This window comes from Bombina bombina, chromosome 7 (assembly GCF_027579735.1).
Source record: "Bombina bombina isolate aBomBom1 chromosome 7, aBomBom1.pri, whole genome shotgun sequence".
NCBI classification, from domain to species: domain Eukaryota; kingdom Metazoa; phylum Chordata; class Amphibia; order Anura; family Bombinatoridae; genus Bombina; species Bombina bombina.
The window spans coordinates 554,363,189-554,384,565 of NC_069505.1; the positions used below are offsets into that span (position 1 = coordinate 554,363,189).

At 40.7% G+C, this 21,377-nt stretch overlaps 1 protein-coding gene across 2 annotated transcripts in view; it reads left to right on the forward strand.

Moving 5' to 3' along the window:
- The window catches only part of RING1 (ring finger protein 1), a 62,693-nt gene that overhangs the window by 12,379 nt on the left and 28,937 nt on the right, over positions 1-21,377 (forward strand). For both annotated transcript variants that reach the window (XM_053721880.1, XM_053721881.1), the window contains exon 4: positions 17,580-17,795. In XM_053721880.1, coding sequence (XP_053577855.1) covers positions 17,580-17,795 — 216 coding nt within the window. The remainder of the gene's footprint in view (positions 1-17,579; positions 17,796-21,377) is intronic.

Here is a 21,377-nt window from a genome sequence, read left to right on the forward strand (position 1 = left end):
GAAGATTTCTGCTGAGAGGAATATGATTTTGGCACCAGTAACTACAATCCATTGCTGTTCCCACGCAGGACTGTTGAATACAGAGAACTTCAGTTGGGGGGAACAGTTTGCAGGCTTAACTGCTTAAGGTATGCTCAGTCATTTTTTTCTAACAAGACCTGGTAATGCTAGAAGACTGATAGAAATCCCCATGTGGGAAGGGAAGCCATTTTCTGAGACTCAGTATAGAAGGATGGCTTAGTTTATAGGGCTTAAATCACTGGTGGACACTGTTATGGGTAAAATCGATTATTTTTTAATATAATCTGATGTTTGCACAAGTGTTTATCATGTTTGGAACACTTTTTAGGGGTTTTATACGCCTGGCATAATTTTAGACACCTATTTTGGCTTAGGAAGGCCTCACAACTCCGGAGTGAGGAGGGAGAGGGCCTAATTTTCACGCCTCAGTTGCGCAGTTCTTTTACAAGACAGCTTCATGCAGCTTCACATGTAGAGTCCAGAGATTGCAGGAGGACTACAGGGAGGCTTATTTTTGTTTCACAACTAATCCCCAAGGAAGGTAGTGTGTTAAACTAGTGGCCAGCTTCAATTTGCTCCGGTTTGGGCAATAAGGGGTTAATTGGCTTGAATCAGTTGTGTGTGCAGAAGAATGCGCTAGCAATACAAAATGATTATAAGCCTACAGACAGAGGTGAATATCTCCTAAAAAACACCTTGAAGAGACTATTGGGGGAGTTATTTAGATTGTAGGGAGTCTATTTTAACTATTTTTTTTTTATATGAATTTTGATCATTAAAATTAATATTTTTAGCCTTCTTATCTTTATATATAAATTGAACCACTACTCACATAGCCATTAGTGATTATTTTAGCTTTTCTTTAAGCGCCACAGATTCTTTTAGTATTGTTTGAGTATCTTTAGGGACTCCCTACAATCTAAATAACTCCCCCGTTAATTGGCTTGAAACTTGGTGTGCAATCTTTTCAAAGCATTAGGATCATATGGTGTAAATTTCATAAAGATCGGATGTTTTTTGGAGATTTGGTAAAAAAGTGTATGCTTTTATTATTTAAAGGCACAGTAACGTTTTTTCAAAAAGTGTATTTTTCTGTATTTGAGTGCTATCTAAGTCTGTCTAACATGTCTGAGCCTGCTGATAGACCTTGTTCTATGTGTTTAAAAGCCATGGCGGTACCCCCATTGCATTTGTGTTTAAAGTGTGCTAAGGTATCTAAACATTTTAATGACAATGCATTGACACTTAAAAATGTAGCCCAAGATAATTCTTTGACGGAAGGTAATGAGGATAGTCCTTCCTCTACCCATGTGTCGATACCAGTTACGCCCGCGCAAGCGTTGCCTAGTACCTCTAGCGCATTGGCCCCTATTACTTTACAACAATTAGCAGCAGTAATGGATAATTCCCTTGCAGCATTTTTATCCAAACTGCCTATTTTTCCAAAAAAGCGCGATAGCTCAGTTTTAAATACAGAGGATGAGCAATCTGAAGCTTTGGATAATTTATCTGTAGTACCCTCACAAAACTCAGAAGTAGCAGTGAGGGACGGTCTGTCTGAGGGAGGAATTTCTGACACAGGAAAAGTTTCTCAGCAGGCAGAGTCAGATTCCTTAGCGTTTAAATTTAAGCTGGAACACCTCCGCGTCCTGCTCAAGGAGGTTTTAGCTACGCTGGATGATTGTGACCCCATGGTGGTCCCTGAAAAATTGTGTAAAATGGATAGGTTTTTAGAGGTCCCTGTATACACTGAGGCATTTCCGATCCCAAAGAGGGTGGCGGATATTGTGACTAAGGAGTGGGAGAGATCAGGTGTACCCTTTGTTCCCCCACCTATCTTTAAGAAACTGTTCCCCATAAATAACCCCAGGCGGGACGCGTGGCAGACGGTCCCCAAGGTAGAGGGGCTGTTTCAACACTTGCTAAGCGTACATCTATACCAATAGAGGACAGTTGTGCTTTCAAAGATCCTATGGATAAAAAATTGGAAGGTTTGCTGAAGAAAAATTTTGTTCAGCAAGGTTTTCTTCTTCAACCAATTGCCTGCATTATTCCGGTAACTACTGCAGCGGCTTTTTGGTTCGAGGCCCTGGAGGAGTCGCTCCAGAGGGAGACTTCATATGATGAGGTCATGGATAGAATTCATGCTCTAAAGCTGGCTAATTCTTTTATCACTGATGCCGCTCTCCAATTAGCTAAGCTAGCGGCGAAAAAATCAGGTTTTGCCATCATGGCGCGAAGAGCGCTTTGGCTCAAATCGTGGTCGGCTGATGTGTCGTCCAAAACGAAACTGTTAAATATTCCCTTCAAGGGGAAAGCCCTATTTGGCCCAGAGCCGAAAGAAATTATTTCAGATATCACTGGGGGCAAGGACCATGCCCTGCCACAAGATAGGCCGTTTAAGGCCAAAAACAAGGCTAATTTTTGCTCCTTTCACAACTTCAGGAGCGGACCTGCCACAACCTCTGCTGCCGCAAAACAAGATAAAGCTTCCCAGCCCAAAGCAACTTGGAAACCCCTGCAGGGCTGGAATAAGGGCAAACAGGCCAAGAAGCCTGCTCCTGCTACCAGGACAGCATGAAGGGGTAGCCCCCAATCCGGGATCGGATCGAGTAGGGGGCAGACTTTCTCTCTTCGCTCAGGCTTGGGCAAGAGATGTTCCAGATCCCTGGGCATTAGAAATAGTTGCTCAGGGGTACCTTCTAGAATTCAAGGATTCTCCCGCAAGGGGAAGGTTCCACATTTCTTATTCGTCTTCAGACCAAATAAAGAAACAGGAGTTCTTACGCTGTGTAGAAGATCTGCTAAAGATGGGAGTGATGCACCCAGTTCCAATTGTAGAACAAGGTCTGGGCTTTTACTCAAACCTGTTTGTAGTTCCCAAAAAGGAGGGAATTTTCAGGCCAATCCTGGATTTAAAAATTCTAAACAAATTCCTCAAAGATGGAAACATTCGGACAATCTTGCCGATGACCCAGGAGGGTCAATATATGACTACCGTGGATATAAAGGATGCGTATCTACTTATTCCTATCCACAAAGATCACCATCAGTTCCTAAGGTTCGCCTTCCTGGGCAAACAGCTAGGGTCCCTTCTAGCGGTACTATGACCGTGGGGCATTGCAGTAGCACCTTACCTAGGCGACATATTAATACAAGCGTCGTCCTTTCACAGAGCCAAGGCTCATACGGACATCGTTCTGGCCTTCTAAGGTCTCACGGGTGGAAGGTGAACGTAGAAAAGAGTTCTCTGTCCCCGCTCACAAGGGTTCCTTTCCTGGGAACACTAATAGACTCGGTAGAAATGAAAATATTTCTGACAGGGGGGCGGAGCGAGCCAGCCAGGGAAATGGCCGCGGCTTGAGTGTGCTCCTGAGCCCTTTCTGACTGAGCAACGTTTTTCTCTCATAACCGGGGGAAAAGTTTGGCCCAAAAGTGCTGTCCAGCACCATAATAGAGAGGAGAATCAAATGTGAGGCCAAAACTTTACCGGTGCTATACTTCACAGCAGGTGATACGCCGCGCAACGGAACAGGCCTAAGCACCGCAGGGTCCAGCTGCAGCCCTTGCCGCCGCACACAACCACATCCGAATACAACTAGGATTCAGGCTGCGGGTAAGAGATCTGGATTGATCCTATAACGGACATTTATCTACCTGCCCCGACATGGCCACCTATCTGAGTGGCGCCCTATAGTCCATAACGCAACTTATACGCACAGAGCAGAGGCCCAAATATAAGGGGGACTAAATTTAATCTCTTGGGACAAGAGTCATTCAAAGAGAGAGAGGAGTGTTTTGGAAAAATACTTCAATGCAACGGCAAGACTTCCCCTAGCATACACGGCTAAACAGGGCCAAAGAAGCTTGAAATGACGCAGCACTATAAAATGTAAACACGCTGTACAGCTCTACTTGATTTTCTACTGGGGATCTAAAATGTCATGCAAACATAATCGCTCCTGAAATACCTGTGTTTATATGTTTGTGGTGCCAACACATTCTAATCCTATGTACTGTCTCAAAATAATTGAAGTTACACTTGGCTGCAAGACAGGAAGCACGCTTTACAGCCTTTCATATGGAGAGGTCTCTCTATACATTCATAGCAGTTTTTTAAGGCCACATCTGTAGCTGATTCTACAAGCTTTGCCCAAAGCACACATCACTCATCTGACTTCTATCAGGCAATACCCAAAGGGTACGCTCAAACAGTGTCTTTGTTTCTATTCAGGGTAAACATGTCTACCAAAAAATCTAATAAAAAAGGTGCGACACAAAAGCAGAGGAGCCATGTGACCCCCTCAGTTAACGCTTTTTTTAAAGCAGCGGAGGCCAAATCTACAAACCTCAATCCCGCCGAGGATCAGGATTCTGCCGCTGCTTTCTATTCCTCAGACTCAGATTCTGAAACCACAGCTGACTCTATTACAGTACCCAAGGCTCTGTTTGACTCGCTGCCCTCGAAAAAGGACTTTTCTGCACTGGTGTCACAGGTCAAGCAGTGTATCAAAGAGGAAATAAGTGAGCTAAAGAAAGAAATTTCAGATATAGGGCATAGAGTGGAAGCAGCTGAAAATACACTGGACGCCCACTCTTCAGCAATCTCGGACCTTCATACTACTATCCACAAACAAAATGACACCATACTAGGCCTGGAAGACAAAATAGATGACGCTGAAAATCGGAACAGAAGACATAATATCAGAATCAGAGGTGTCCCTGAATCCATCCCTCCCTCTGGCCTAGAGCAATACTTGCAAGACTTGTTCAACTCACTGAAACAAACAGAATCACCCATAAAAATTGATATTGACAGGGCCCATAGGGCTCTACGACCAAAGCCTTTAGATTCGCAACCTCCTAGGGATATAATTGTGCGAGTCACAAATTTCCAAGTTAAAGAAGAACTAATGAAGCTAGCTCGAGACCAGCAACCTGTCAAATATGAAAATGCTGATCTTCAATTTTTCACAGACTTATCACAGAGAACTCTCCTCAAAAGAAGGGAACTCAAACCCTTCACCACTCTCCTCAGGAAGTCCAACATCCCATATCGATGGGGGTTCCCCTTTCAATTAATCATACCCTGGCAAGGAAAGAGATTCATATGCACCAACCCAGGAGATGTCAGCCAGATCTGCAAGGCCTTGGACATTATTCCTCCAGAGATAGAGAAGTTACAAGACACACTGGATCAACACAATCTGAGGCCTAGAAATAACTCCCTCCCACAGAGGCAAGAATGGCAGCAGGTGCAACAAAGAAAAACACGCAAAATGAACGTGGGCAGCCAAAACCCCTTACTTGAAAGAGCAAGCCCATGAGCCATCTAGGCTGTATCCTTTTTTCTGCTTTTCACTTACTACAGTATTGTATACAGGTCAAAGCTAACCTTCCCTTTCTTAAGGGATAATCGTCACAGGACTGTCACGAGATAGCTGACGATCCAGGACAACCAAGTTAATAATGTTATGCCTACATTAGGTTGTTTAGAGTTTAGAGCTTTTTGTTCTCCAATTAGCCTTATATGAAGGTTGTTATATGTTTACATGTGTTCTCACCCTCTCTTTTTCAGGGGCCTATCGGCCATTTCAACATTTAGACCTTGCTGTTCATCCTTTAGCATGCAGCCCAGTAGTTAAATTCTGAAGGTTGTACTATCATATTGTTGTAAGTCTAATGTTGTGACATATATGTTCTCAGTCAGATAGGAGATAAATTCTCCTTTAGGTAAAATGATGTACTCTACCCTTTCACTTAGGAAAGGGGTAAAATGTTATTGTATTTGTTTCTTGATTTTTTTTCTTTTTTTTATTTCTTGTTTTCTTATTTCTTCGTTATCGAGAATGCAATGGACCATCAGCGTATACAAGTGCACTTGGAGTGGGAAGGTGGGCGGAACATGGAGGTAATGTCTAGTTATGGCTCCCTCAAATTTAAAAATGGTTACTCCACATAAAACACTAGATCAGACCCTCACTATCTTAACCCAAAATGCGAAAGGGCTGAACTGTCCAAACAAACGTAGGATGGCATTGCTAGATTTATCTAGGAAGGGAGGTCATATCCTGATGCTTCAGGAGACACATTTTAAAACCAAACACATACCCAAGTTTTTCTCATCTAACTACCCGCAACATTTTCATAGTACCCACCCAACCAAGAAAATCAATGGAGTAAGCATTTTAATTCATAAGTCAGTGGCTTTTAGCAAACTTCACGTAGAGCATGATAAAGAGGGCAGGTTCCTATGCGTGACGGGTCTTCTCTATGGCAAACCTATCACCTTGGTAAACTTATATGCACCTAATAGATTTCAAAGCAAATTTATCCATACTATCACAAACTCCATTCTAGCACAAACCAAAGGCTCTCTGTTTATAGCAGGAGACCTAAATGTTCCCCTAGACCCCCACATAGATTGCTCCAACCCCTGTACCAGGCAAAAAATCCCGCGTATGCAAAACATATGGAAAAACCTCAAATTGTTAGGGGTCCACGACACTTGGAGATACATAAATCCCCTGAAGTCAGATTTCACCTTTTTCTCATCCCCAAATAAATGCTACTCTAGGCTGGATTACATTTTCATTGATCATCTCTCCTTATCTTTCTTGAAAACAGCTGAGATTAGGCACACTACATGGTCAGATCACTCACTGGTCTCGTGCGACATAGCCTGGCCCTCAGCCCCACTTAGGCCCTATCAATGGAGGCTAGATGAGTCACTTCTCAAGGGGAAACAGCAAGTAAAACGCTTGGCTAAACTCATTAAATCCTACTTCACCATAAATAACACACCGGATATATCCCATCCCATATTATGGGAAGCACATAAAAGCACAATAAGAGGAGAACTCATCAAAGTCAAAGCTTATTTGAAAAAAAAAAGGAGAGAAGAGCTTTCCTCTTTAGCTAAAGAAATTGCAGATTTAGACTACCTCCACAAACAATCCCCAGAAAACACCGAAATCATGACCGACCTAACCAGTAAGCGTGACCAATTAAATAATCTCCTGCACATAGATTCTCAGAGACAACTATTGTCTTTCCAGCAAACATTTTACAGAGAGGGTAATAAGGCAGGGAAATGGCTAGCAAGAGCCTTAAAACACAGACAACAAAAGACATATATTCACTCAATAAAAAACAAATCAGGGAAACACCTAGAGGACACCCACAAAATTGCTGAAACATTCCAATCTTTCTATCATAAGTTATACAACCTATTCCCAGACAGGACAGCCCCATCTCATAACCAAATATGTCACCAATATCTATCTAGCATACAAATACCTCAGCTAAGTGAAGAACAAAGAGAATTCCTGGATAAACCAATTTCTTCTAGGGAGGTGCTGGATGCAATTCATACCCTAAAACCTAATAAAGCTCCGGGCCCGGACGGGTTTTCAGGTTTATACTATAAAACCTTTTCAAAATACTTGGTCCCACATTTAACCTCTTTATTCAACCAGATAGCGGATGGCTCCACATTCCCTGACACTATGCTACAAGCACATATCTCAGTACTAGAGAAACCAGGCAAGGTGCCAGATAACCCTGCCAATTTCAGACCTATCTCCCTCCTTAACACTGATTTAAAACTGTATGCTAAAATCTTGGCCACGCGCATAAACCAAATTCTTCCACAAATAATCCATCAGGATCAATCAGGTTTTGTACCCAATAGAGAGGCTAAAGACAACACTGTGAAAGTGCTTAACCTTATAGAATTTGTATCTAAGACCGAAACACCAGCCCTTTTTTTGTCCACTGACGCCGAGAAGGCATTTGACAGACTTGACTGGACTTACTTACAGACGACTTTAGGACGTTTTAATTTCCCAAATCGATTCATTCAAAAAATTATGGCCCTCTACACTAATCCCACAGCGCAGGTCAGGGTAAATGGGACTTTCTCTGAAGCCTTTGAAATAAGGAACGGGTCAAGGCAAGGCTGTCCCCTTTCCCCGCTGCTTTTCATAATATCCCTTGAGCCCCTTGCAATTAGAATTAGGGAGAACTTACTTATTAAAGGAATAACAGTAGGATCTAATCAACACAAAACTACCATTTATGCAGATGACCTTTTACTGACACTGACGGACCCTCTCAACTCTATCACACATGTGATGTCGGAACTTTCCTCTTTTGGTGAGGTTTCCAATTTTTCCATTAACATGACAAAATCAGAATTCTTACCGGTTATGATCCCCCAACGGATGCTAGAGGACATTAGAGCCCTTTGCCCCCTGAAGGTACAAACCAGTCGCCTTAAATACCTGGGAATTTACCTGACGCCTGACAGCCAACTAACGCGTAAATTTAACTATGATGAACTCATCAATGAGTTCCAATCCCTGACTTCTTCTTGGCTTTTAAAGAATATTTCGTGGTTAGGGAGAATCCAGGCAGCAAAAATGGTCCTACTACCCAAAGCTCTGTACATACTTCAGACAGTACCAACCCAACACATCTCTAGAGACATTGACATCTTGCAAAAAATACTGAATGACTACATATGGAGGCGCAGGCCACCACGCATTAATAAAAGCACGATTTATAAAGCCCCAGACCTAGGTGGGCTGGGGGTACCTCATCTCCACTCATATAAATTAGCAATATCTCTCCAACGGGTGTTGGAATGGTGTAGCTCTAATGGGACCCATCCTAAGGGTTGGGTGCAGATAGAAACTTACATGGCAGACACAAAACACCTAGGTAGCAAATGCTGGAACTCTCAAGCATTGGGGAACCATAAAATATCAACGTCCTCCATCTCTAACGAGACGTGGAGGGACTGGCGATTTATTCTCAAGGCGCTCCCAAAAATTTCCTCAAAATACTCTCCACTCACAAGCCTGTTGTCTAACCCGGAATTCCCACCAGGACTCATACAGGAAAGGGGCTTACACACACCCCAAGACCCTTTAATACGAATTCACACCTTGCTAGATAATAATAAGCTAATGTCAAAACAACAAGTCGATTCCCTCTCTCTCCCCTTCTTTACCTCCTGGTTCAACTATCATCAAGCGAGACATTTCATACTCACACACAAACAAAAAGCTGACTTCTTGCGACCCTTAACAAAATTCGAGCAATATTGCTTGAGTGACCTAAAGGCTCTTAGATCTGTTTCCACTCTATATAAACTAGTGTTGGAAAATAGGTTCCCAAGCTTACCCTCATACACCGCAGGATGGGACAGGGAGCTAGACACAACCACAAGTAAAGCAGACTGGCATAATAGATTCGAAAATCTATCACACTCCGCACATTCCTCAAGAGCAAAGGAAACAAACATAAAAATTTTCACCCGCTGGTATCTCACCCCAACCAAAATTAAGCGTATCTTTAGAAGCAGCTCAGATGCATGCTGGAGAGGCTGTAGTCAACCTGGAAGTATGGCTCATATATGGTGGGACTGTGTGCCCATAAGAAACTTCTGGACAGCAGTTTTCCGAGAAATTAACGCTGTTCTTGCCACACAACTCCTCCCAAGCATAGAAACGGCCCTTCTACATGACTCCCCCCAAATAACATGTAAAATCCGTAGAAAACTATTCTACATTTTGGTAAACACTGCGAAACAAATGATTCCTAGATGTTGGAAATCCACTAAAATCCCCACTATTAGCGAATGGAAGAAACTGGTCAACTCTGACTTGATATTAGAAAGATTCCATTACCTTCAAATCGGCAAATTAGATTTCTATGAGAACATGTTACTCCTCTGGGAGCTAGATAGATATAAACCATAGTTAGCCCAACTGATCAACACCCAGTTAAGCTCATGGTAGATTAACCATATAAATACCTCCCCACTAACCTCTCGTTCAAGCTTTTTCAGAGCCATTGTGATGCCCGTCTTCTCACCCGAGTGCACAAGGTCTATTTATCGATATTGTAATTTTATTCTGTTATTGTTATTATTTTTTCTTCTTTTTCCTTAGTTGATCTATTGGGACTTAAGTATTTTAATCTTTGGTGGTTTTTCAATGTAATTCTTTGTCCACGCCAGACAAGGTTGCTAAGCAGAGGCTTGGTCAGCCATACTGTCTTCACTATTATTTACAAATGACAGTCCACTTATAGAAATGAGTAATATTCCTGAAACTATATTTTCTTATGTCACCTACCTTTATGCACAGATAAAGGGACTAAATCTCACATGGACTGCATACTCGACTACTGGACTCGAGGAGTTTATTTTATCCACCAGATCTGTTTGTAATTGTAGATGATTCATGTCATGCTCACTGTTGGTTTAATGCTATTGTATGTTTTTTTCTTTTATGCTGTTGAAAACCCAATAAAAAACAACTATATATATGAAAATATTTCTGACAGAGGTCAGGAAGTCAAGACTGCTGAATACTTGCCGAGTTCTTCATTCCATTCCTTGGCCTTCCGTGGCTCAGTGCATGGAAGTAATTGGTTTAATGGTTGCGGCAATGGACGTAGTCCCTTTTGCCCGAATTCATCTCAGACCACTGCAGCTGTGCATGCTCAAACAGTGGAATGGAGATTACGCAGATTTGTCTCCTCAAGTACAAATGGACCAGAAAACCAGAGACTCTCTTCTCTGGTGGTTGTCTCAAGATCACCTGTCTCAGGGAATGAGTTTCCGCAGACCGGAGTGGATCATTGTCACGACCGAGGCCAGTCTGTTAGGCTGGGGTGCGGTCTGGAACTCCCTGAAGGCTCAGGGACTATGGTCTCGGGAAGAATCTCTTCTTCCGATAAACATTTTGGAGTTGAGAGCGATATTCAATACGCTCCAGGTGTGTCCTCAACTAGTGGAGGCCAAATTCATCAGATTTCAGTCGGACAACATCACGACTGTAGCGTACATCAATTATCAGGGAGGAACAAAAAGTTCCCTAGCGATGAAGGAATTATCCAAGATCATCAAATGGGCGGAGGATCACTCCTGCCATCCTTCTGCAATTCACATCCCAGGGGTAGACAACTGGGAGGCGGATTTTTTAAGACTTTCCATCCGGGGGAGTGGGAACTCCACCCGGAGGTTTTTGCTCAGCTAACTCAGCTATGGGGCATTCCAGAATTGGATCTGATGGCGTCCCGTCAGAACACCAAACTTCCCCTTTACGGATCCAGATCCGGGGATCCCAAGGCGGCATTGATGGATGCATTAATAGCGCCTTGGTCGTTCAGTCTAGCTTATGTCTTTCCACCGTTTCCTCTTCTCCTTCGGCTAGTAGCCAGAATCAAACAGGAGAAGGCTTCGGTAATTCTGATAGCGCCTGCGTGGCCACGCAGGACTTGGTATGCAGACCTAGTGGACATGTCATCGGTCCCACCATGGAAACTGCCATCGAGGCAGGATCTTCTAATTCAAGCATCCAAATCTAGTTTCTCTGAATCAGTTATAGACACTCTGATACAGGCCAGAAAGCCTGTCACCAGGAAAATTTACCATAAGATATGGCGGAAATATCTTTGTTGGTGTGAATCCAAGGGTTACTCGTGGAGTAAGACTAGGATTCCAAGGATATGGTCTTTTCTCCAAGAAGGATTGGAGAAGGGTCTGTCAACTAGTTCCTTAAAGGGACAGATATCTGCTCTGTCTATTCTGTTACATAAGCGTCTGGCTGCTGTACCAGACGTTCAGGTGTTTGCACAGGCCCTAGTCAGAATCAAGCCTGTTTACAAGCCTGTGGCTCCTCTATGGAGTCTAAATTTAGTTCTTTCAGTTCTTCAAGGGGTTCCGTTTGAACCTTTGCATTCCATAGATATTACGTTTTTATCTTGGAAAGTTTTGTTTTTAGTAGCCATTTCTTCTGCTCGAAGAGTTTCTGAATTGTCTGCTTTGCAGTGTAATTCACCCTATCTGGTGTTCCATGCAGATAAGGTTGTTTTGCGCACCTAACCTGTTTTCCTTCCAAAAGTGGTTTCTAATAAGAATATTAACCAGGAAATCATTGTTCCTTCTCTGTGTCCTAATCCAGTTTCTAAGAAGGACCGACTTTTACACAATCTTGACGTGGTTCGTGCTTTAAAATTCTATTTAAAAGCAACTAAAGATTTCAGACAAACATCATCCTTGTTTGTTATCTATTCTGGTAAGAGGAGAGGTAGGAAAGCGTCTGCTACCTCTCTTTCCTTTTGGCTGAAAAGCATCATCCATTTGGCTTATGAGACTGCGGGACAGCAGCCTCCTGAACGAATTACAGCTCATTCCACTAGAGCTGTGGCTTCCACATGGGCTTTCAAGAATGAGGCTTATGTTGAACAGATTTGTAAGGTAGCGACTTGGTCTCACTGCATACATTTGCCAAATTTTACAAATTCGATACTTTTGCTTCTTCGGAGGCTATTTTTGGGAGAAAGGTTTTGCAAGCAGTGGTGCCTTCCGTTTAGGTTACCTGACTTGTTCCCTCCCTTCATCCGTGTCCTATTGCTTTGGTATTGGTATCCCACAAGTAAGGATGAATCCGTGGACTGAATACACCAAGTAAGAGAAAACAGAATTTATGCTTACCTGATAAATTACTTTCTCTTACGGTGTATTCAGTCCACGGCCCGCCCTGGCATTTAAGTCAGGTTCAAATTTAATTTATAATAACTACAGTCACCACTGCACCCTATGGTTCTCCTTTTTCTCCTAACCGTCGGTCGAATGACTGGAGGGGGCGGAGCCTGAGGGGAGCTATATGGACAGCTTTGCTGTGTGCTCTCTTTGCCACTTCCTGTAGGGATTGAGAATATCCCACAAGTAAGGATCAATCCGTGGACTGAATACACTGTAAGAGAAAGTAATTTATCAGGTAAGCATAAATTCTGTTTTTTTTAAAACCGAGTACAAGTACCGATAATTTTTTTTAAATACTCGCCGATACCAATTACCGATACTTTTTTATGTCATGTGACAGTGTCCCAAGCACAATACAGACTAATGATTTAAGATAGCTTCTTTATAATTATGAAGAACTGTAACTCAAAAGACATTATGAAATAATAAGTTTATTTGCTTGTTGTCACAAAGTTGTAAAAACTCGAAGAAATTTCACAGAACACATTTATAAAGAAAAATATTACATTAAAATATATTCATAATAACAACAGTAAATAACCAATGTAATATCATAACCAACCAAAAGTGTAATACAGTAAAAAATATACCAGTGCACTGTTTAAACATGGGGAACAACACTATGGGCTAGCTTACATTTGACTGGTAAGCTTTACCAATGCTCTCATTGCATGTCCAACTCCATTAAAGTCTATTGAGTTGGAAATAAGAACAGAGCATTGGTAAAGCTTACCAGTCAAATGTAATCTAAATCTAGTCCTATTGTAAGATGTGTGTTCATAGGAATAACTTAAAGGGACACTGTACCCAAATGTTTTCTTTTGTGATTCAGATAGAGCATGACATTTTAAGCAACTTTCTAATTTACTCCTATTATAAAATTTTCTTTATTCTCTTGGTATCTTTATTTGAAATGCAAGAAAGTAAGTTTAGATGCCGGCCCATTTTTGGTGATCAACCTGGGTTGTTCTTGCTGATTGATGGATAAACTCATCCACCAATAAAAAAGTGCTGTCCAGAGTCTGAATAATAATAAAAAAAAGCTTAGATGTCTTCTTTTTAAAATAAACATAGCAAGAGAACGAAAAAAAAATTGATAATAGGAATAAATTAGAAAGTGGCTTAAAATTGCATGCTCTATCTGAATCATGAAAGAAAAAATTTGGGTTCAGTGTCCCTTTAATTTTTTCTATAAACACTCTTCCTGCAATTATATAAGCTAAGGATGTTCCTCGGAGTACAGTATGTTTTGAGCATAATTGTGCAAGATAAGAACTAGCAGTATAACAGGCAATCTAGCAATTACAATAATTTTTCAAAAGTTAGTGGCAAGTTCTTATTAAGGAACAGAAGCATCTCTGTATGTTCAGCTATAAGTCTGTTTCAGTTATCAGTAAGGACGTTTGACGCTAAGCTGAACAGTCTTTCACTTTTCACACTACTGCATGGGGCAGAAAGATAATTTTGTGCCATTTTAGCCAGAGCTGGAAATCTCAGTTTATTAACTGCCCAGTATTTCAGGGTTTTTTCTGAATGTGGTACAGTGATCTCTCTTACAATAATAAAATACAACAGCAATTTGTATTGGCAGAACAGAAGTGAACCATTTTTAGATGAGTCTCCACTACAGCTTAAAATTAAATGGGAACTTGCAGTTTGAAAAAACTCCACAAGATATCGTATGGGTAGGAAGTGGAGGTATCGGTTTAAGTATCGGTGCATTTGCATGAGTACAAGTACTCATGCAAATACTTGGTATCGGCACCGATTCTAGTATCGGTATCGGTGCAACCCTAATAATAATCTACAAAAGTCTCTCCAATATCTCTAGGAGAGTAATATCTCCCCTCTCCTCTTTGGATATAAGCAATCCTGCTCATTAAGGTCCTCTGACGCAATCTATTTGCTAAGAGGCGGTTGGCCTTGTTACCTTTTATGCTTTGTGGTAGAATTTCATCTTAAGGCATTCAAGGCTTTTCTGGACTTTTTCCGTTTCTAGGTGCTGAATTTGTTTTTTCACTGATTGTAACTCATCAATACCTAAAGGAGAGGTGCACTCTTTAACACGTTTCCTAATGACTATGTATTTACTATATAATTGTGCCAAGGTTTCACCTCTTCTTTTCCTATCCTGGGATTCCCTTTTAAGGAAGATGCCTCTCATATAGGCCTTCAGGGCCGACCAAATGGTGTGCATTGATATTTCTCAATCTATGTTTATACGCAAGAAATCTACCACTTCCTTAGGCCATTCTGGCATAAAAACATCCTGTAACACATGTTCTGGCATGCGTAATCTCCTAGGCCCCCCATGTGCATCCGCTTGATCTAGACTGACCATGACAGCGTTGTGATCCGACCACATGCATGGCACAATAGAGGAGCTACGCACCATCCACATCGACCATGGGACAGAATGTGGGGTGGAGTAGAAAGTATGGTCGCAAGTATCAGGATGTAAGGCCCTCCAAATATCGTGGAAGTCAAATTGGGTCATTACCTTTCTAAACCTTTGGGATAGAACATCTCTATTTCTATCTCCCTTTGCGCTTTAGTGCCCCTCCTGTCGCTCTTAGGGTCCCACAACATATTAAAGTCTTTTGCTATGAGAATGTGACCTTGTTTTAACTTGTCTACAGTCTGGAGTAATTTCCTGAGGATGTTGGCCTGGTTTGTGTTAGGGAGATAAACAGCGACTAGGGTATATACTACACAATTTAAGCGGCACACACACATCACATACCGGTCAGCTGGGTCACATTCAGTATATATGTGGTCGTATGCTAATTGGTTCCCAATTAGTATTATTACCCCCCCCCCCCCCCTAGCCTTTCTGTGAAAAGTGGATGAGACGGAGACTGAGTATAAGGTTGATTTTGAATCTAGTTGCTCCCTCCTCTGTCCCCCCCCCCCCCTAGCCTTTCTGTGAAAAGTGGATGAGACGGAGACTGAGTATAAGGTTGATTTTGAATCTAGTTGCTCCCTCCTCTGTCCCCCCCCCCTAGCCTTTCTGTGAAAAGTGGATGAGACGGAGACTGAGTATAAGGTTGATTTTGAATCTAGTTGCTCCCTCCTCTGTCCAATGAGTTTCCTAGAGGTATGCTAAGTCAATATGTTGTGTCTGGAGGTATTTTAAAAGTAGGCTCCTCTTAGTTGAGGAATTTAGGCCTTTAGTGTTTAAAATGCAGAGTTTCGTGATTGGGTCAAAATGAAAAAAGAAAAAAAAAAAGGGGGAAAGAGTTAGATGTGACTATATAAAAGTAATGTAGTAGGAGGATAAAAAGCTCTGTCGCCTCGTGTGTGGCAGAAACTACCTAACCGCCGTATATATGCGGAGGGCTCAAAGTCGCCTAACCGCAAGTTGTGTAGCGGGAATTAAAAAAGAAAAAATATAAATATGAAGATAACATCACAAAAAATACATATATCTAGATAAAGAGACAATCGAGCATAATTTCAAGAAGAACAGTCTAAGTACAAAATTAAACAAGTCCCAGAGTAGTGGTTTCAGTATGGATGTCATGACTCTCTCCAAGGCCCAGTCTAGTATGAGAAGCCGTCCCCCAGGAGCCCACCAGAGCAGAGAATGTATTGCCCTGTATTCTTTTAAGTAATAATAATAATCTTCGCGCCAAGCCCCCCCCCCCAGGAACGACACCCCCACCCAGTATACAGTTATGGGTCATGACATCTATCTTAGTAACGTTGCCACCTCCTGATCTGAATGCATTTTGACAGTTTTTCACAGCTAGAGGACGTTAGTTCACCTGTGTCATATAGATAACGTGCTCACGCCTGTGGCGTTACCTAGGAGTCAGCACTGATTGGCTAAAATGCAAGTCTGTCAAAATAATTGAAATAAGGGGGCAGTCTTCAGAGGCTTAGCGACAAGGTAATCACAGAGGTAAAAATTAGATTAATATAACTGTGTTGGTTATGCTAAACTGGAGAATGGGTAATAAAGGGATTATCTATCTTTTTAAATAATACAAATTCTGGAGTAGACTGCCCCTTTAAATCACAAAGTGATTGTAAATTTTAAGTAATCGAATAACCCCATCGCATTCCTAAACCTATGTGTTTTTAGTTTTATACTCAATCTATGATCTTTATAATGAATTTTTATTCGTACCGCAATACAGATGTTTACTCCGCCCCCATATCGTCTCCCTGCTTGCTTGACTGTGTCATGTAGCGAGCAGTCCCAACCGCTCCCTACCTCATTCTATGGGCACAGTTTCTTCAAGTAAAAAAATATATTTTAGTAATGTTATTTAGAGATATATTGATGCCAGATAAAAGAACGAATATTTGAGGCTTACATGTTGTCAATATACGCTGCTGCCATCGTATTCTGCCTATGTGATACTTTGTTTCGGTGCATTCTAGCACATGCGCATAACTATCCGATGAAGGGGCGTGTTTGCTTCTTATTGGAAGATGAAATAACGTGACTAAAAAAAATTATTAAGAAAATAGACGGGCGCCATTTTGTTTTCAGAATGGAGCAGGACACCGCAAAAGTTAGGACGTTCCATGCCGTCCTAAAGGCATTTAAGCCCAGCACTTTTAGGACGGCATGGAACGTCCTAATTGCGTCTAGTGGTTAATAGAACATTATATTTCCGCAATGTTCCATGTAAAAATAATATTGACCTCTAAATAATCATTTCTAATACATTTGTTTAAAATTGTAACATTAGAAGCAGTTTTTATGTCTAAAAATATGAACTACTTTCACACGCCTGCCGAGCATGCTCATTAGCTGATCGGTTTGTTCAGCATTAAAAATGGCTGAAATCAGTTAAACTTTTACAGCAACTATGTTGTATGTTTTTGTATATTAAGTGACCATTTTTAAATGAAATAGAAAGTGTAATGTCTCTTTAGGTATATTTTATTGCATATATTCCCTACTCACAGAAATTCAGATAGCAGTCGGACTCAAGGGTCAAATTTTGGGTATAACCATGCATACTGTGTCCCCCTATTTTAGGAACAAGGAATGCCCCACATGTAGGAAGAAGCTGGTTTCTAAACGCTCCCTCCGTCCCGATCCAAATTTCGATGCTCTCATCTCCAAAATCTACCCAAGCCGAGACGAATATGAGGCCCACCAAGACCGCGTGCTGGCAAAGCTCAGCCGGCTTCACAATCAACAAGCTTTGAGCACCAGTATTGAGGAAGGACTGAAAATGCAGGCTATGCACAGGTAGGGGAAACATAAAAACATGGAACTATAGAGAATAAGGAGATCTATATCTATAGGTACAATCAGATCTCATTACTGTATCACATTGTGTACATATACATGTGTCTTTATCTTATATCTATAGGTATAATCAGATCTCATTACTTTATCACACTGTGTGCATATACATGTGTCTTTATCTTATATCTGTAGGTACAATCAGATCTCATTACTGTATCATATTGTGTACATATACATGTGTCTTTATCTTATATCTGTAGGTATAATCAGATCTTATTACTTTATCACACAGTGTACATATACATGTGTCTTTATCTTATATCTGTAGGTATAATCTGATCTCATTACTGTATCACACTGTGTACATATACATGTGTCTTTAGCTTATATCTGTAGGTATAATCAGATCTCATTACTTTATCACAATGTGTACATATACATGTGTCTTTAGCTTATATCTGTAGGTATAATCGGATCTCATTACTTTATCACACTGTATACATATACATGTGTCTTTATCTTATATCTGTAGGTATAATCTGATCTCATTACTTTATCACATTGTGTACACATACATGTGTCTTTATCTCATTACTGTATCACATTGTGTACATATACATGTGTCTTTATCTTATATCTGTAGGTATAATCAGATCTCATTACTTTATCACATTGTGTACATATACAGGCTTCTTTATCTTATATCTGTAGGTATAATCAGATCTCCTTACTTTATCACATTGTGTACATATACATGTGTCTATCTTATATCTGTAGGTATAATCAGATCTCATTACTGTATCACACTGTGTGCATATACATGTGTCTTTATCTTATATATGTAGGTATAATCAGATCTTATTACTGTATCACACTGTGTGCATATACATGTGTCTTTATCTTATATCTGTAGGTATAATCAGATCTTATTACTGTATCACACTGTGTGCATATACATGTGTCTTTATCTTATATCTGTAGGTATAATCAGATCTCATTACTGTATCACATTGTGCACATATACATGTGTCTATCATATCTGTAGGTATAATCAGATCTCATTACTTTATCACATTATGTACATATACATGTCTTTATCTTATATCTGTAGGTATAATCAGATCTCATTACTTTATCATATTGTGTACATATACATGTATCTTTATCTTATATCTGTAGGTATAATCAGATCTCATTACTTTATCACACTGTGTACATATACATGTGTCTTTATCTTATATCTGTAGGTATAATCAGATCTCATTACTTTATCACATTGTGCACATATACATGTGTCTTTATCTTATATCTGTAGGTACAATCTGATCTCATTACTGTATCACATTGTGTACATATACATGTGTCTTTATCTTATATTTGTAGGTATAATTAGATCTCATTACTTTATCACATTGTGTACATATACAACATGTGTCTTTATCTTATATCTGTAGGTATAATCAGATCTCATTACTTTATCACATTGTGTACATATACTTGCTTCTTTATCTTATAACTGTCCGTAAACCAGTCACCAATTCTTGGAGAGAACAATGGATAATTTAAATTTTATTACCTTATCTCTTCTATAACCCATTGGGAGTGTAATTTCTTCTGCTGGCTGTGTTAACACAGCTTGACCTTGAGGATGGGTGGGGATACCACAGGCTAAATAGAAAATTTAAAATGCCAATACAAGGGTAATGGAAATACTTGTAAACAATTTAATACACTCCAGCAAGTAAAGTGGATCATTGGGAACAAATTAGAGGGGAGTTTTTTTTGAGTAAACTATCCCTTTAACTTTGCTACATTCCACAAACCGCTATGGTTTTGCATACTTTATCAGACCCTAATTGACCTCAGCAGAAGAGATTAATCTTTAATATTTATATAGTTTCAACACTACTTTATAGCATCACGTGGGAATTCTAAAGCCCACTTTTGTTAAAACAAAAATAAGCCTGAGAATATGCAGATGTATTCTTTGTTTAAATATTGAAAAAAAAATAAGTGTAATGTTTTAAAGCAATGTGTCCTGTCATGTTGTAACCTAGGTTTCCTTATCTGCTTAGGCCAATTAGTGACAGTTATAAATGATTTACTAGAGTGCAGCCAATGGCTGTGTGGAATATAGCAGTGGTAAATCTAGCCACAATTTTCAGAATTAAATGAAAAAGGGACATAATAAATAATGAAAGTATATTGCAGTTTGTTTACTGAAATATTTATTTTACAAGATACGACGAGTCCACAGATTTCATCCTTACTTATGGGATATCGCCTCCTGGTCAACAGGAGGAGGCAAAGAGCACCACAGCAGAGCTGTATATATAGCTCCTCCCCTCCCTCCCACCCCAGTCATTCTCTTTGCCTGTGTTAGTTATAGGAAGAGGTAAAGTGAGGTGTTAGTTTAGATTCTTCAATCAAGAGTTTATTATTTTTAAATGGTACCAGTGTGTGCTATTTTACTCAGGGCTAGAGCTACAGACTTTTCAGCAATGGGGACTGGGGAGATTTTCATTCTTTCTGCGACTCCCATACTGTTTGCTGCCCTGCTGATGGTCTTAGCAGATATTATCTAAGACCCTGTTTGTTCCCACAGATCTGCTGGAGGTGATGAAAAAAGCATCTTCATTGTGTGGGACAAGTTCATGCTGCGCTCAGCATTAAGGTATGTACAGTCGTTTGCTTCTGGGGAGACTGAGTATCTCAGAACAGACTGGCTTTTATTCCCTATACTGGGAAGGGGTAATCGGTTTGCACAGGGTACATAAATTGTGTGCATGGGTCTACCCTCTTAATTCGGTGAGCTGAAACTCAGCTGTGCTATCAGTGGGCTCTAATAAGTAATTAGCCCGGTGGTTATACATAGATTGTGGGCTTGACGCTGGGAGATTGTTGGAGCTCTTACCCAAGTATCCTAACCTTAACTGTTGCTAAGCTAATGTCAGGACCGGGGTGTGTTTTTTTGTTTGAATGGGCACATTGGTGGTTCACGGTACACTTACTGAAAGATTGAGTTTTGTTACCGACATTTTATTTCCCCATGCGGTCTCTACTTTTCTGGGAGTTAGTTTCCGCCCACGATGGGCGGGGCTTAGCGTTTCACGCGCTTAGCCGCGCAGTTGATATCCGGATCCTGACTATTACGGCAGCATGTCTAGAGGTTCCGGTGTGGCCTAAGTCAGCTTGTGTCTGTAATACTCACAAGCGGTCTTAGGCGCGCCGTTCACGGAGTGCTATTAAGTGATTCGTGGGGACAGGTAGGCGCCGCAGCAGAGCTGTGGCGAGGTGCAAGTGCTAAATTTTGTCCCTAAGGCGTTATGCATAGTTAGAGTGTACATTTATAAGAGAGATCTACTGAAAGTCCTATAGTGCTTCCCTGTTATTGCATTGTTTATTGCGGAGCGGTAAAAACTATACAGCTTTAATTTTTAAAGACACAGTACACTCGTTTTTCAGCAAATTTTTCTCAAAAGTTCTTGCTTTTTATTTTTAATTACAGTACCACAACCAATATTGCTATTGCTTGTTTTTGTCATGGCTGACCTTCAGGAAAGTACATGTTCTATGTGTTTA